The 17124-nt window shown below is 34.1% G+C and overlaps 1 protein-coding gene across 2 annotated transcripts; it reads right to left on the bottom strand.

The window, feature by feature from the left end:
• Nucleotides 1-5763: 5763 nt before the first annotated feature.
• On the bottom strand, nucleotides 5764-16011 carry LOC139517511 (transmembrane protein 256 homolog). 2 transcript variants are annotated; one of them, XM_071308666.1, is made up of 4 exons: nucleotides 15726-16008; nucleotides 12552-12595; nucleotides 6772-6852; nucleotides 5764-6024 (listed from the first exon to the last, which is right to left on the bottom strand). In XM_071308666.1, exons 1-4 carry the CDS (start codon nucleotides 15922-15924, stop codon nucleotides 5881-5883), a joined length of 468 nt encoding a protein of 155 aa, XP_071164767.1. In that variant the 5' UTR covers nucleotides 15925-16008; the 3' UTR covers nucleotides 5764-5880. The 2 variants fall into 2 exon arrangements, with proteins under 2 accessions (XP_071164767.1, XP_071164768.1); XM_071308667.1 differs by lacking the exon at nucleotides 6772-6852 and having other exon boundaries at nucleotides 15726-16011.
• Nucleotides 16012-17124: the final 1113 nt, after the last annotated feature.

Raw genomic sequence — 17124 nt, 5'->3', positions numbered from 1 at the left:
TTTTACCCACTAAAAAGTATGTTTTTCTTGAGGTTTATTTTTATAAATATATATTTTTAATTATGGATCAAAATTAAGAATTTTAGTAAATTAAGAAAGAAATTAAGACCTTTAATCGGCCAGGTCAGGTCACATAACCACACGCTTTTAATATTTTTTCCTATATTGTAATTGTTCTTATATTCATGTACGAATAATCAATTGGTCTTATAAATCTTATTATATTTCAAATTTGAGAGGAATATTCTGATGAAATAAAAAAGGTAATTAGCATTTTCATTTGGTCCTGTCATTGTTGAGGTTTATCAGCTGACATTGTCAACGTTGGTCAGGTCACATTACCGCTATCTCTCTTTTTTTTTGGTAATATTCCTGTATTTATGTAAACAATGGTCTAATCTTATAATATTTCAAATTTCAGAGAAATATTCTGAGAAATAAAAAAGTAATTAGAAATTTCATTTGGTTGTCATTGTCGAGGTCCTGTCAGTCAGCGATGGTCATGTCACGTTTTCTTATAAAATTCATGTATTGAAAGATGACTTCGTATTTTATATTTCAAATTTGATATAATTCCTCTGAAAAATAAAAAAGTTATTAGCATTTTTATTTGGTCCAGTCATTGTCGACTCGATGTTGGCCCTGTCATTATCAGCGTTGGTCAGGTCATGTTTTCTGACGTTTTTTTAAAAATAAATCTATTTATTTCTTCTTACATCGATATATAAAATGATAAAATCTTATTAGATTTCAAATTTTAGATAAATCCTTTGAGAAATGAAAAAGTTATTAGCATTTTTCATTTGGTCCTGTTTTTCGGTCCGGTCATTCTGAGACTACTATAACACATGTTATAGTAGTCTCAGTGTCATTCGATGGATATAACAAGATACAAGATATAATAAAATCGATTTTATGAAGTTGCGTGTACTTTTATTAAATATGAACGCCTTAAATCTTATTATTGTATGCTGTTACACTAATTTAAGCAGTACAACACCTATGACACCATTAAAAATCTTTTTCTCGGGATATATCTGTTTGTTTTTGGGATATTACGTTTTTCTCGCATTTCTCGGGAAATCGGCGTGGTACCCGAAAAAGGCTTAACTCATCAGATGGACAAAAATACAAGTGGACGTGGCCGGGTAAGTCGTTTTGGTCATACTTTTATGTCGAGTGGGTGGCGCATATTCAGTCCGGCGCCATGGACACATTTTCGCCGTTTTGCTATTTTTTCTTTAACGATTTGTGTGCCTTTACCCAGGACTTGCCTTGCGGTGAAAATGTGCCCCCCTGGTACACGAACAATTTGACTTTGCTCTAGAGTTTACATTCTTTTTTTCGTGCAGTAAAATTTCTGAAACCTACATAAAAGAGGGACGAAAGATACCAGAGGGACAGTCAAACTCATAAATCGAAAATAAACTGACAACGCCATGGCTAAAAATGAAAAGACAAACAGACAAACAATAGTACACAGGGCACAACATAGAAAACTAAAGAATAAACAAGATCCCCACAAAAAACTAGGGGTGCTCCGGAAGGGTAAGCAGATCGTATTGCTCATGTTATAACAAATCCGGTTAATAGTCTAATTCGGTAGGTCACATTCATGAAAGGGAAGGGGGTTGTAGTTGTGGTTGACGTAAGTAACATATCATATATCATCTGTGAAACGGTTATTCCAATACGGTCAACCAACTCGTGATGGCGTCCGTAAAATTTACGAAGGGTCCAAATATTCGAATGTATGTCGTATGTTGATGGAAATGAACGAATTATGCGGCGAATATGGGTCACTCACTCTCATAAAAAAGAATAATTTCACGTTTATATTAATGAATAATGTTTAATTGTAAAAAGGTTCTGAAGAAAGTGTAGATGGAATTTTAGGAAATTCCGATTTCGCAATATTTCGTCGTTTTTAGCCCATAAAATATTCTTTCCGTTTGTAGGTAATATTTTAAAAAGAAAATTGTATCTCTGGAAATATAGCTATAAAAAGGGCAGGATCTTTTCCGGAACGTCGGGATCGGGTGTTTTTAAGCTCGGGATTTCAGAAAAAACTAGAATCCCGGCTTGTATTACGCTACACTCAAACAAAGTGTAGTAGTCAGCCGAGAACCAGCTTAGATTTCGGGATTGATACTTTCGGTATCCGGGAATTATTTTTTTCGAATTTCGGAATGTCGGGATTTAAATTTCTTTAAATTCGTGACTTCGGGATTTCGGGATCAGGACCCCTCCGAACACCTCCCCCCCCCCCTTTTCAAAAAAGTAAAATCACGAAAATACTGAATACTTTATTTTTGAAAACTAATTGTAACTCAATTCTTTTTGTCTCAAATGGACACATGATTTAACATTTGCAATTGTTACAAAACCAAGTCTTTGCCTTTGGAAGTTACACATAACCACACAGTGCACATAACACTGACTTCCTTTGAATCTGGGTCATGTGTGCATATGTTACATATGTAGACAGGGTTCCTTTTATTTTCTTTAAATACGCCCTGAATAGCTTCCCATGCATCTTTTTTACAATACTTTTTGATTAAATCAACTAAAACTAAAACAACTTCCAAAGGCAAAGAATTGGTTTTAGCCTGCTCTTTTTCGAAATCTACAAGGGTGTCTTTTACGTGCAAGAGATATGGCTCTCTCTTTACACGTGTCAGCCACTTATCGTCCCCTTACGACGGACTATCATCGTCTCCTCAAGACCATACTCGCAAATGGTCTCAAGGGTTGATGTCTTCAATATCCTCTTTACCATGCACGTCTTTTTTGGTCGTGTTCATTGCCACTTGAACTTGTACTTTCCACAGAATCATATTCTAGAACTGCAAGAACCATACACTTCTTCCCATGACTCCAAAAATTTGCAATTCTCTAAATAACATCTAATCTCTGTTGATATTCGCCACCACTAGCTTCGGATGCAAGACTTGCCATTTGCTGTATTAGTATTTGTGTCTCCCTGTATTTTGTGCTTTGAGGCATTTTTCTCACTCTTTTTGGTGTACATATGATAGAAAACACTGATGACTGGGTTTCTGATATACCGGTATCATCAAATAATATACGTGATGTCCTGACTGTGTTAATCTTCCAACGATCTGACACTGCTTCAGCAACAAACAAATTTTCATGATTAACTTTTCTTAGTTTGAGTATATGCCTACACGGGAGAAACATACTTTGATGAAACATACAAGAGCAACTTTTTGAATTGACTCTCACTTGGCCTTGGCTTGTTGTAACTGTGTTGTTCCTTTCTAGGTGTGTCAGGATGTTTACATATAATATGCTCAAGCAGCTTGCAGATTACACAGGTAAGAGAAACAGGTCTATAGTTCTCTGGTTTGTTTATATTTCCTTTTTTAAATACAGGAGTTTGCATTTAACCAATAAGTAGGTAGAGTGCCAGAGTTTATGGATTGCTGGAAGATGTGTCGCAGCCCAGGTGCTAGTTGTTTAGAGCAGTTTTTCAGGACAATGTTTGGTAAATTGTCTGGCTTTAGAGTGTCTATTGTAATCAAAGAGCAGATTGCTCTGAGGGATACGATTGCCGTTGTTTCATTTACACATGTATACATGTAGCTGGATAATATTAGTTTTAAAACTAATTCAACTGCACATGTAAAATAGTTACAAAAGTAAAATAGTTACAAAATAGCCAATCCCGGATAAAAGTGTATGAACAATGTAATTAGGCCTATTGTGTTTTATTTTTGTACTATCAATTCCAAGTTTACTTTCCACAGCAGTCACTGAGACTCAGAGTGAGAGAAGACATTTCACCTCGTACATTATCTTATCACCTATTTTCCTTCGTTAATTCTAGGAGGCACCCCATTGCTAACTGCGATCGTTTTTATTATGATACGACGTTTATTGACAGAACGAGTTAAATTATATACTGAACGTGTTGTTTTGATTCAGAATTCACAGAAGTTACTTCCGGAAGGGAGACAACTTGAAACGATAATATGGAAGGCTCCATTTCGCCGGAAGGGGTGTTCTACGATTTGGACGACATTTATTTTAATCTAAATGATGCGTATGATTTAAAATTATGCAACAACAATAAGGTAGCTACCATTTGATTTTTATGGGGGGCTAGCTAGGATGAAAAATTTTGTCCTGCATTTTTTTTAGTTGTTATCTCTGTCCTGCCTTTTTATTTTTCACTCTATTCGGTCCTGCCTTTTTTTATTAGTTTATGCTGACTTATTTTACCTAAATTGTCATCCTGCCCCTTTTTTTTTGCAAAGGGTCTCATCCTGCCTTTTTTTTTTACTCAAAACTCCTGTCCTGCCTATTTTTTTCAAATTTCATCCTAGCCCCCCCCCCCCCCCATAAAAATCAAATGGTAGCTCCCTAACCCTCAATAGCAGACATACATAGAAAAGATCCCATGAGTTATAAATTAATTAATTGAGTGTGGAATCTAGAGCAACCATTCAATCTAAAACCCCTTGAAGTCAGGAAAACTATACGCATGCGCATAATTTCTTTAACAAACCCTGAAGCAAGAACGTATATTAAATGTTTATTAAACGACCTAGATGGTTCTCTATTTCTTTATAGAAGTACAATCTCAAATATCAGTTTCATAACGGTAACATATAAGAAAAACTCCACTTCAGTTCTTATATGACAGAAATAGATTTATAGTATCGGAACTCGGACAACTCTCGCATTTTACCAAAACTGGGAATTCCCTCTGACGTGTTTCTAAATCTATAAATACACTAAATATAAATACTGATTAATTCTGATTTGCCGTGTTGTTAAAAACACGCATATAAGTCAAGGGAATTTTCAAACATGAAGATTATGAAAAGAACATTATAGGAAAGTTGTTTAAGTTCAATCCCTTCGTTTGTTTTTACCTTTTAAAGCAAGACTATTATAAGAATCTGAGATGTTCCTTAATGTTTAAAATAAAACGATTGACGTGAGGGAAAAGCTCTGAGCCACCGGTATAAGTCTACAGATTGCTTGAAAGCAATCGTTTCCCAAAAACTGATTCAAATTGGTTTAAAAGTATATTAGCTTTCTCCTTGTTGTCGTTTACAAGTGCTCCATTCTGTTTCATTGCTGGTATGCCAATGTTTTTCTGTCGTCTGGATTTAACATAACGCCAGAATTGTTTTGTTCCCGTGTTTTGAAATAAATCATAGTTTATGACACAACTCGGTAACGATCCGTCTAAAGTTCTAAATCCAACAAAGCCTACCGTTACGTTGATGATATTTGTTTGTTCGAAGGCAACAGACTTTAAATTAATCTAATACAAACAGTAATAACTGCCCTTTCCTAGGCTTGAATATTTCAGTTTCACACAGGAACTCATTACTATTTAACGTCAAACGAGACGATTTTGGTTAATCTTTCTGTTTTAGACGGTGATGTTCCTGTGGTCCAAACTTGCGGTGTTTGTGTATCACAACTCGCCAACCCCATGTATGTAGTGACGTAATGGATTTCAACGATCATAATTTGTGTATCACTGGTAAAATATTTAGTCATAGATTATGTTACAACAAAGTACTTAAAATCCTTAACCAAATTATTTTATAGATACAAATTAATGCTGGACCTATAAAAAAACTTGCTATAAACAGGAGAATACATACCAGTTGTCCGGTGGTATTGTTTCAGAGCCCGTTCATTTAGATACGAACAAGCAGGAGTCAAGCAGGGAGAGGATTTCTTTATAGTATGGCTCTGTTTGATAAATGAGAAATATACTTTTTTTTAAATACCGGTACTATATTTTATTGGAATAACTTGCACAACGCATGAAACATGTTATGTACATCCATACACCTTCATATCAGTCACATTGTTTTAAATGATTGGTTGAGTTCATAGCATCATAGCTAACCAAGCCAGAATAAAGGCCATGCCACCATAAGGTGTAATCATTCTAACCCTCTTGTCCCCTGTCATTGCATTGTAATAGCAGCTTCCAGAAAACACAAGTATTCCTAATGTCAGTAAACTTCCTACCTGGAAATATTATATAATAGTATTAAAAGACATCTACATATGTTACCAATATCAAATCAATGCAAAAGGGAAGAAAATATTTGGGCAACGTAAATTCCTTTGACCACATTGAATGTTAAATTCATATAAATGAACAAATGTCGAATTTCTTTCTTCTTGTATGCAGTAAGTAAAACCTTCTAAATTTTTGGTTCTCGGTGCTCTCCCGTTCGTACTTTATTTTGCCTTTTTAACTTTTTGATTACAGCGTCACTGATGAGTCTTTTGAAGAAGAAACGGAAGTCTTGCATACACAATTTTAATACTGGTATCTATGATGGGTTTATTATTCACATTTTCCAAGGTGCAAAACACCCTAAAAGTAATGGATCGGTCCACATAAATTTGATTATAATCCCGACTGAAGGGAATTGTAGACGCAAGAGCGCTAAAAACGTCAGACGGAAGGACAAAATCTCCGAGGAATAATTGATTTTAAATATATATCACCAAATAATATCCATATTTTAAGATCGCCGGACCTTAATGACCAAGAATGTAAATCTTCAGTATAATGGAGGAAATAAAATCAATCAATCAATCAATCAATGTGATACAAATGATTACTATATATCATATATATATATATATATATATAGGCAGTAATATGATTACATGCATAGAATGAAGCAAAATAATGTTGACAACTTTGCCCACAGACCCTTTCCATAGTTCATATATATTTTTCAATGAGATCCAAAACCTTACCAACACTGGTCGACGTGTAAGTGGGGATCCCAATAGCGCAAGACTATGGATAAGATGCATATGATTTCCCGAATCAAAGATCTGAAAATAAATAACAATAAGAAAATTAACATAGAGTCAAGTTAGCTGTGTCATAAAACCTGCCATATATCATTATTACATATACTTAGTAACACCCTTCTGGTTTTTCATTATACAACAATTTGTGGACTTTCACCAGTAACATCAGATAAAATTTAGAATCATTTGCATAACAGCCTGGACAACCGGAAATGTTTGAAATAATAATTTTAAAATCATTAACCTTTCACTTGTTTGTCATCGGCTATCGATAACAATGATTTTACGCTCCCTCAGTCTACCAGAGGCCTTCTAGAGGGGATTTAAATAGAATAAAAGAGTAAAGTACATGCAGGTACAGGAGAAAAAGAAAAGAAAGTTTAACAGGTCGGGACCACTACCTTATATGGAAATGCATAAATTAGCATACTTATGTTCTCGCACATGTAATTGTTTATTTACATGTGACGCAATTTATTTTGACCTAGGTTTTTGACCAATCCACTAAATGAGTCACAATGCATGATGGACTACTACGTGTTTACAATCAACCAAGAACACGTGTTATTTACTGAAATACAACACATTTTTTCGTGCAATGCGGGATTCACAATTTCGCTTAGTTTTTCATTTTGTGTATCCTCATTTATAGTTCGTGATATAAAGTATTACTTCCATGCTCAGATTAACGAAGAGTTGTTTCTAGGCACTGGCTACGGTTACATGGAAATGTAACAATAATAAAAATATTATTGTTACATTGGAGTCTAATTGCGGAATGGAAAGTTGGGTAAGGAACTGATTAATTACGAATGTAACAATAATTATTGAGGCTACGGTTACATTGAGTTATTGTTACATGAAAAACGACAATGTACTTACGCTAGATTAATTAAACTTAAATCTATAGTTTAATTGCTTAATTCTTTCATATGTACTAAATAATGCTGGTAATATTGATAAATAATAAATATTATTATTCAACAAATGGTGTGTAAATAGTTTTACGTAATCATGGTTTTGATGTTCTTAAAGATACTACTCCAGATTAGGACTGAGTGCTCCAAAGGCGAAAAATATAGTTCAATGGTTTCACTTAGAACTTTAATACTGTGAACTTCTGTATACATGTATCCATGGAGGACGTAAGTTTGTTCATCAAAAATGTGTAGGACTTAAACACATGAAATATGCTTTAAAAACCACTTACTGGATACATATGTAGAAACTGTCATTGTAAATAAAAAATTAAAGAAATTATATTTATAAATGTATGCATTGTAAATATAAAATAAATGTCAAAAGTTTAAATGGACAGGTAACTTGCAGGTGAATCTATGGAAAACTATGATAGGGTTCGCAATAAATTCCTTACAGCTTAATTGCTTATTGTATGCCGATGACTTAGTATTAATGTCAGAAACAGCTGATGGTCTACAGAGGTGTATTGATAAACTATATAATTACTGTGATAAATGGGGACTCCAAATAAATATAAAGAAAACTAAATCAGTAGTTTTTAATAAAACAGGAAAATTAGATGAAAAAATATTTAATATTAATAATATACCTATTGAAAGGGCTAGGGGCTATAAATATTTAGGAATTTATGTGAGTGCAAGTGGAAGCTTTACAGAGGCTAAAGATGATTTATATAAAAGGGGATTGAAAGCTTTATTTAACTGATATAAAAAAAGTTTTAACTTATATAAACCTAAAATTAACACACTTTCACATATATTTGATCATACTGTGAAACCTGTGTTGTTATATGGGAGTGAAATATGGGGATCTTCAGTAATAAATAAACTAAATAAAAATGAACATAATCTTTTTAAACTATGCAAGGACATGAAACAAGAAAGTATTCATGTCAAATTCTGTAAATTTTCTTTGGGTTTAGGTAAAAAATCTACAAATATAGCTGTATTGGGTGAAATGGGAAGATATCCCTTATTTCTTGAAGTAATTTTAAATATGTTTAGATATTATAAACATATATTAAAGTCTGATGATATCCTTCTCTCTGAAGCCCTGAATGTCTCTAGATCACTAAATAGTTTAAACAAAAATAGTTGGTATAGTTGTATTGCTATTCTTATGAAAATCTTGATATAGATCTTAAACTTGTTAAAAATTCAAAGATGGATTTAAAATCACTAATTTACCGGAAATTAAAACAGAAATATTCTTGTATCTGGAAATCTGAACTTTACAATGATAGACAAAATAAACAGCATGGAAATAAACTAAAAACTTACAGATTATTTAAAAAAAATATTTATACGGAAAAGTACTTATTAATTTTAAATGAGGATGAAAGGCGACTGCTCACTAAGTTCAGAGTCAGTGCACATAAATTAGAAATTGAAAGAGGCAGATATGTGGGGCTTCGAGTGGAGGATAGAATATGTAAATTATGTAACACTGAAGTTGAAGATGAAATTCATTTTCTTCTTCAGTGTCCTGTTTTAGAAAATAAAAGATCTGAATATATAGATTACTTAAATAAGGTTAACAAAAACTTTAAAAGCCTCCCAAATAAATCAAAATTAATATGGTTAATGTCATCTGAGGATAATGTTATAATTAAAAAAGTAAGTTTATTATTGTGTACTTTATTCAAAGAGAGAAAATTAGTTCTAGATACAGTTTAGTCACCGGTAGTTTGTCCATCTATATTATATTGTAAAACTATATATATATATATATCTTTTCTGCAGAATTTATTTGTTTGAAAAAGACTTGACTTTGTTTAATTGTTAAATAATCAATGTAATCAATATGTAATCACTTGTATGAAATTGAACTTAATTGTACTGCTCAAATTATTGGGCGTCATAATTGACAATAAAAAACTTTGTATTGTATTGTATTGTATTACTAGTCCCATCGTACATTGCTGTTTTTCATGTAACAATAACGCAATGTAACCGTAGCCTCAATAGTTATTGTTACATTCGTAATTGATCAGGTCCTTACCCAACCATGCATTTCGGCAATTAGTCTCCAATGTAACAATAATATTTTTATTATTGTTACATTTCCATGTAATCGTAGCCAGTTCCTTGTTTCTATGCGAAGAAAAAAGGGTTTGAATTACCCGATATATAGCCACTAACATGTTTGATGATGTCACAGAGATTTCATGTGTTTGTCCACCAGAAGCAACGAAATAACAGCGAAAAAACACAATTACCCATGAGACAAACTTACTGGTGTAAAGTAAGCCGTCGATAACAGCCGGTGCTGATATTCAAGAGTACAGCAATGTCCGTATAGATAATTAAAGGCAAATGTGGGATCCTGGAATTTTGTGTTCGTAAAAAAGGCGAAGCAATATTTATATACATGGCAGTGTTAACAAAATCTATCAGTATTTTTGTTGGTCACATTTCAGTATATGGGACTTCCAAACTGTTCCCTTTTTTTAAAGGTAGTGAAGTCAGCAACTGTAGTTTCAGTTTGTTCTGTTTTTAACGGGCTCGGACATTTGCCAAACTGAATAAAATCATTACAGCTGATTTCTTAAACCTGCAAAGTAAAACTTTGGTTGACTTGCTTGCTTTGTTTGTATAGTTGTTTATGCAAGCTTTGAAAATAAGATTGACATCTTTAAACAATATATATATAGGCATAGTTTAACTTGTTTATTTTATATTTTGTACAATATACAAACAAAGCAAGCAAGCTAACCAAAGTTTTGCTCCACATGCATTAGGAAATAAGCTGTACTGGTTTTATCCATATGTATGTGCGACAAGGTGGAAAATTTGATATATTTTGTGAAAATTGCAGCGTTGGATCTATAATAAAAAAGAAATGTGATATGATTGCCAATGAGACAGCTGTCCACAAGAGACCAAACTGACACAGAAATGAACATTTATAGATCACCGTACGGCCTTCAACAATGAGCAAAGCCCATACCACATAGTCAGCTATAAAAGTCCCCGATATGACAATGTAAAACAGTTCAAACGAGAAAACTAACGGCCTTAATTATATAAAAAAAAAAAATGAACGAAAAACAAATATGTAACACATAAACAAACGACAACCACTGAAATACAGGCTCATATACAATGTATTTTTTTGATGGGATAGATTTCTTGTCCTTTTATATATTTAATTGGGCCGTTTTTTTTGGTTTTTTGTTTGTGTTTTTTGTGTTTGGATTGTTTTACACAAGTAATTTTTGGGTCATTAATAGCTTACTTTTCAGCATTGGACCTATGACTGCTTACTTTACTAAATTATGTCTTTGTTGGAAAGATGTCTCAATTGGCACTCATACCTCATCTTCTTATTTCTATATACAAAGCACGTTTTAGAAAAAAAATAATAAGTAATATGGCACTCACTATGATCCAGAGACTTTGAATATTGGAGATATTTTACATATGTCAACAGAACAGCAGCCGAACGATAAAAAAACCTCTGAGGTATATTTTTTGATAAAATTAGCAACAAACGGATATTATCGATGGATGAATCTATAACAAATGTATTGAGCTATATACCGTACCCGCTCAGCGGCGGATCCAGGGGGGCGGGGGTTCCGGGGGATGGACCCCCTTTTTTTGGACGATCTGTGCATTTGGATGGGGACATGTAGTTGGAACCCTTTTGTCCAGGGTTAGGACCCCCCTTTTTAAAATGGCTGGACCCGCCCCTGCCGCTTTCATAACACTTCTTTTTAGCATACTGAATATTATGATGTTCTTGCTATTAGTTCTGGTCCTGATAAAAAAAAAATACACATTCAGTACAGAAAGAAGTGTTTCAATGAAAGTTTCGTGTTTTTCTAGGCAGAAATGATTTTGCAATGACATTATACAGGTTTAAAAGAGCTCAAATGATTTTCTTACTGGACTGTGGTCACTTCATTGGATATTTCACTGTGTCATGTCGTGAAATTAATGCAGGTTCAATTCAAAACAATGCACAAAACCGGTTTAACTACTTTTGCAAGGCGAAAAAGAAAGTCGAATCGTGAAGCCAATAAACAATATTTTTTTAATCTGAGCATGCAAATTGAAGATTACGTTATATATTTTACATTAAATATATTTGCAGAATAAAAACTTTGGTAATGAGAGTCCCAGACAATATATTAATTGACTGTTTTCCCACTAATTCCACGTGTTTTAAGTAGTAGTTTACTCGTATAGTAGACCACAATGCATTGTAGTTCATTGAGTCGATTGGTCAGTTTTTCAAGGCCATATTGGCCTTGTGTTTTGGAAATTACTATGCAAATATATTCTGACGTCAGAAAATCTAGAGTTCTCGACCTGTTTAAGTTTATTCAACATTTAAATCTACACACATTTTTTTTTAGATTATGTAGTAGCTCTTGAGTTTTAATTCAAGACCAAAAACGACATTCTGAACATTTTCTGTCACTGTCAGATTTTCTCCATTTATAGATTTTCAATATACATGTAAGAGTAAAAACTTACATTTTACCCCTATTTTTCTAATGTTAGTCGTGACGGCAATGGGAGTTTGTATGTGGGGACGCCTGATACATTCTTAAAACTAGAAACCCGAATGTTGTTTGAACCCGAATTTGTCTTGGTAGTTTCAGAGGAGAAGACTTTTATAAAAATTAACGGACGATTCCAGACGACCGACGGCAAACAACGAGAGAAGCTAATTGGTCATTTAGGTCTGGCGATCTTAAAATATGATTTTTTTTTGTTAAATATACTGACCTTTTTTCTTTGGGCCATTTCTTTCGATTCGTCGTCTTTAAATCCTATGAAAATATGTCGAACACATAAATAAATATTTAAAATATGCCAAACACATGAATCATATATATAAAATATGCCAAACACATGAATAATATAAAATTACAACAGGCAGATGAAGAAGTCCCATATTAGAAGCATAAATTGCAACAAGACTGTTTTAGCAAGATAGAAGGATGCTGTAATAGTTTAGACAACATATATGTGAAAAGTAATTTTCCTTTCAGAAAATAAAAATGTTTCTGAAGCATGGGGAAGTGGCTCTGAATTGACTGGAGGACATTTTACCTCCAATCAATTCAGAGCCACTTCCCCATATTTCAGTTGGTTTAAATCGCCATTTTAGTTTCAGAGCAATTCATAAATTGATAAAAATATGATTTTATATTTGACACATTCCCCATTTCCATTCTCAATTTTATTTCAATATCATACTCCATATAATATTTTATTATTTATAAAAGTAACCAAACATTTCGCTTTGAAGTCCAGATGAGAAGATTTTTTAAATCAGTTCGCCTATCAGAATACTTGAAAAAAGAAGGTGGGTTGAAGAAAACCTCACTTGCCCCATTTTTGTCAAGCTTGTTTAAAATTTGTTGAATGATTTATCTATAATCGGATAGGAAGATAAAAATCAACTGTGTAAAGTTTACGAACGACAGACGACACACTGACGTGTAATAATAAGATTGCAACATACTGTTGGTAATTAGAAATTGTTTTAAAAAAATACCCTTTTAAAACAAACAGTCGTTCTCAGAAAGAACAATTTTATAAAACAGCCGACTAACTGCCATGACTACCGGCTGACAACATTGTGCATGTTGTGTGGGCAAAGACAATATGGGGCTTTCAAAAACATTGTTGCTCAGTCATATCCTTGTACTTATAATTAGAGCACCTCGATTTCTATCGTTGTCATTGATGCCGTATAATATAAATTGGCCCTTCAACGTATTATAGATCATTATAATGACCACTTCACATGACATTAGGGAGCGTCTTTTTACCACAGAACACCACAGAATACCACAGAACACCACAGAATACCACAGAACACTAAAAATATACCACAGAACACATATAATATGCCACAGAACTCCTAAATAGTAACAATTCAGACATTGCAGTTGTTGTTATTGCTAATTATGTCTATAATATGATTTTATTAGTCAAACAAATTAAAAATTTCAATCTAGTGTCGACTCATTGTCCTTACGACCCCAATCGACTTGGCCTTTAATTGGGACCAGACTAAAAATTAATGTAAGACCAATTATCGAGAAAACCACATAGAATTGTACCAATATAATTTTTTCTTGTTGGAAATTGAAGGTCGAAGACTGATTTACGTTTGTTTGTGTGTGTGTGTGTGTGTGTGTGTCTTCCTCAAATTTCAAGTGAAAAAATTCTAGTTTAGATAAGTCTTGTCTGTGGTCAAATTTCAATAATAATAAAGAGATATAAAATTAAGTTGAAAATTTTAATTTGATAACATCAATAACAAAACAATTCAATAAATACATTAATGTCTTTTTTCGGCTCTTTCTGTTCTTGGTCTCTTTCTCTGCATAGGTTTCTTGGCTATTGACTTAGCCTTGTTCACAACAGAGTATAGTCCATCGGATGAAGTTATGATATTTTCGTGTTTTCTTTTTTTACTGTCCTGCAGGAAATTATTAAAGAGCTTTCGTTTTTCCTCGTCTGATTTTGTTTTCCAGATGGCATCTGCTATAGTGTACTGTTTGTATGAGTTGACCAGCATGTAGTCCCCAGAATGATGAAGGGCTGACCGTAGATTAATGAACTGGAAGTCCACCATGTCAAATAGTTTATCAACCAAATCTGGTGCATGTTGGGGCTTCCAGTTGACTGCCACTTTCATCACCCGGTTCATGGATTCTGCATTGTTGTTCGTCCACATTTGCTTAGTGCCTAAACGTCTATTGGGTGCATTAACGAATTCTTCAACTCGTGGCTTAAAACTTTGTTCGTAATATTTCAGGAACTGAGGATGATTTGCACACAAGTCCTTGAGCTCCGAATCTGCCCTTGCAAATTGCAATGTGTCGTCTGCGCTTGCAATTCCTTGATCTCCAAAAATTGTGTTGATGATGGTTTTTCTTTCTTGGGTGCTAACACCAACACGATCTTGAAGGTAATGTTGTACATTGTCCTTTAAATGTTTTGTGCACAATCTTCGTTTGGCAGTTGGAAATGCATTTTCTATCGCCTTGGTCATAGCTTTTTCGTCATCACTGCCAAACTCTATATTTTCGTGGAGACGAAGTTCAATATCATTAATGGGTAGTTCAAGTGTGGCAGAAATGTTTGAAAAGAAGGCTCTGTATGTTTTGTATGACGCATCCTTGTGTAGAAGCATTGGTCCTGCAAAGATTGGATGGTCTTTTGTTTCTTTTCTGTTTACCCGCAGGTTCTTGTAAACAATGGATGTGACATAAAAACTTCCCAGATTAAATGTTCTATCAACACCAAGAGGATGCTCGGACTTTTGTGCAAGAAAATGTCTCAAATCTGTTATTTGGTTGTCCGTGTAACACACTATTGCTGGTACTTGATTCTTGTTGTGAATTATTTGTTGTACGAACGGATGTGTATCGAGCATCCCGACAACGGCAAGAATTTCATCAGCAACATTGGCATAAGCAGGCTGTGTTTTCAGTTTATTACGGTACTTGGCATTTCTAATTTGTTTGGTATCTCTGGGTGCATGTAAAGAATTGTCTCTATTCATCTGTATGAAAACCTCTTTGTTATCTTTTAATGCACATTCGTCAACAACTTTGTCTAGCGTTTTGGGGTGTGTTCTGACATAATTCTTTGCATTTTCTAAACAGTTAGGGTGAGATGTATACAAGTCAAAGTTGGTTAACATGTTGATGCATGTCATTACACGTAACTGAGTAGCAGACTGATCATGGCCAAACAATAATAGTGAAAGGGAGTTGAAAAGACAGTTGTCATTGCTGTGGTGTTCTGTGGTAAAAAGACGCTCCGCATGACATTACACGTTTTTCATTCCATACAGCTGATAAATGCAAAACTGTAATAAATTGGTTCTTTTGATTCGTTTTTTATATAGGACTGAACTGAACTTAGATAATGTCTTACCGTGCGCTCCATAAGCTGACATTGCAACGGCTACAGCGCCGGAGAGACCTGCAAGTCTTACAAAGTGTCTGGACTGTCCGATAATCATGGTAGATTCTTTTATAACAATTCTTTCTACGGGTATCTCAATGATGCGTTCAGGGAGGAGAGAAGGAAGTCCTTTATAAAAATCAATCACTCCACCAATAATGTTAGACATGACAATAATCTCAATCAAACATAATAGGCCATTCACAAAACAATTTCGTCAATGGCAATGTACAAAACGAAAGTACAAAAGGGAAATAACCAGGATTTCTACGAACCGAAAATAGAAAAAAAATATTGTCGAGTCATGTATATGATTAACGTACGGAACTGTCGACTATGAGACACTCATACGATTTAAGAGTAAATTTACTTGATGATTAAACTCATAATTTGCATACGTTTACTTACCTAAACGATGCCAAAAATAAAAATATATAAAATTATAAAAAGGGGACACAACCTGACGAGCTTGCAGTATTGTCAAAACGGTACAAAATGTGGATTTTTTGACGCATTCGACGGATTAAAAGATGTTTAAAGAATTTATCCAATTACATGTAATTTTTTTTTATCTAAGGACAGTAAATTCTGAATTGTTAAGTTAAAAAATCTGTCATAATGTAGGAGAACATTTAAAGGTTTCGGAATTGCTACCAATTAAGCCCCATTCCCACTAGACCACGATCGCACCACCACGCTCATCGCGACCTAAAACAAATTTTGGTCGTGGTGAGGTCGCGGTATGAGCGGCATCAAAATGTAAATGTTCGTTGATTTCACGATGCTACGACGTCCTCATTACGTTTCCACAACGATCCCGTTACGATTATACCACGTTCTCACCGCGCTCATTCTGCGACCTTACTACGCTTATCAAGCTCGTTCTACGTTCTTCACGTTCTTACTACGACCACACCACGAGTTATCCGATTGCAGCACGATCTTACTACGATTCTACTGCGATTATAGCAAGTTCTTACCACAATTATACTACGTTCATACCGCGATCTAACTACGTTCCCAGCAATAACGTCAATATCTTAATTGTTCCATATCAATACAATTCCATTCCTTCATTTCTGATTAATACATAGATTTCTCGGAAACAATACAGTCATGCCACCAAAATCTACTAGAACACGTGGGCGTGGTGCTCGATGTTGATGTAGAGGCAGAGGGATCAAAGTAACGAATCCTGATCAATTCAACCAATATTACAAAATATTGCTGGTCCATAAAGCTGAAATGACGATATTTTAGTGAACGATAGCAGAGATGACACAGATGTGCCAATAGCTATAGGAAGATGTGGTATGATTGCCAATATGACAATTCTCCATCCAAGTAACAATTTATAAAATAAAACCAT

Source organism: Mytilus edulis, chromosome 3, assembly GCF_963676685.1.
Source record: "Mytilus edulis chromosome 3, xbMytEdul2.2, whole genome shotgun sequence".
In the NCBI taxonomy this organism is placed as follows: domain Eukaryota; kingdom Metazoa; phylum Mollusca; class Bivalvia; order Mytilida; family Mytilidae; genus Mytilus; species Mytilus edulis.
This window is presented reverse-complemented; position numbering and strand designations above follow the sequence as displayed.

Coding starts and splice junctions, on each gene's coding strand:
- LOC139517511 (XM_071308666.1), bottom strand. CDS start 15,924: ATGTCTAACATTATTGGTGGAGTGATTGATTTTTATAAAGGACTTCCT. Junction 6,853..12,551: donor AAATGGCCCAAAGAAAAAAG/GTCAGTATATTT, acceptor ATTTATTTTCAG/ATCTTTGATTCGGGAAATCA. Junction 6,025..6,771: donor TTACACGTCGACCAGTGTTG/GTAAGGTTTTGG, acceptor TAATATTTCCAG/GTAGGAAGTTTACTGACATT.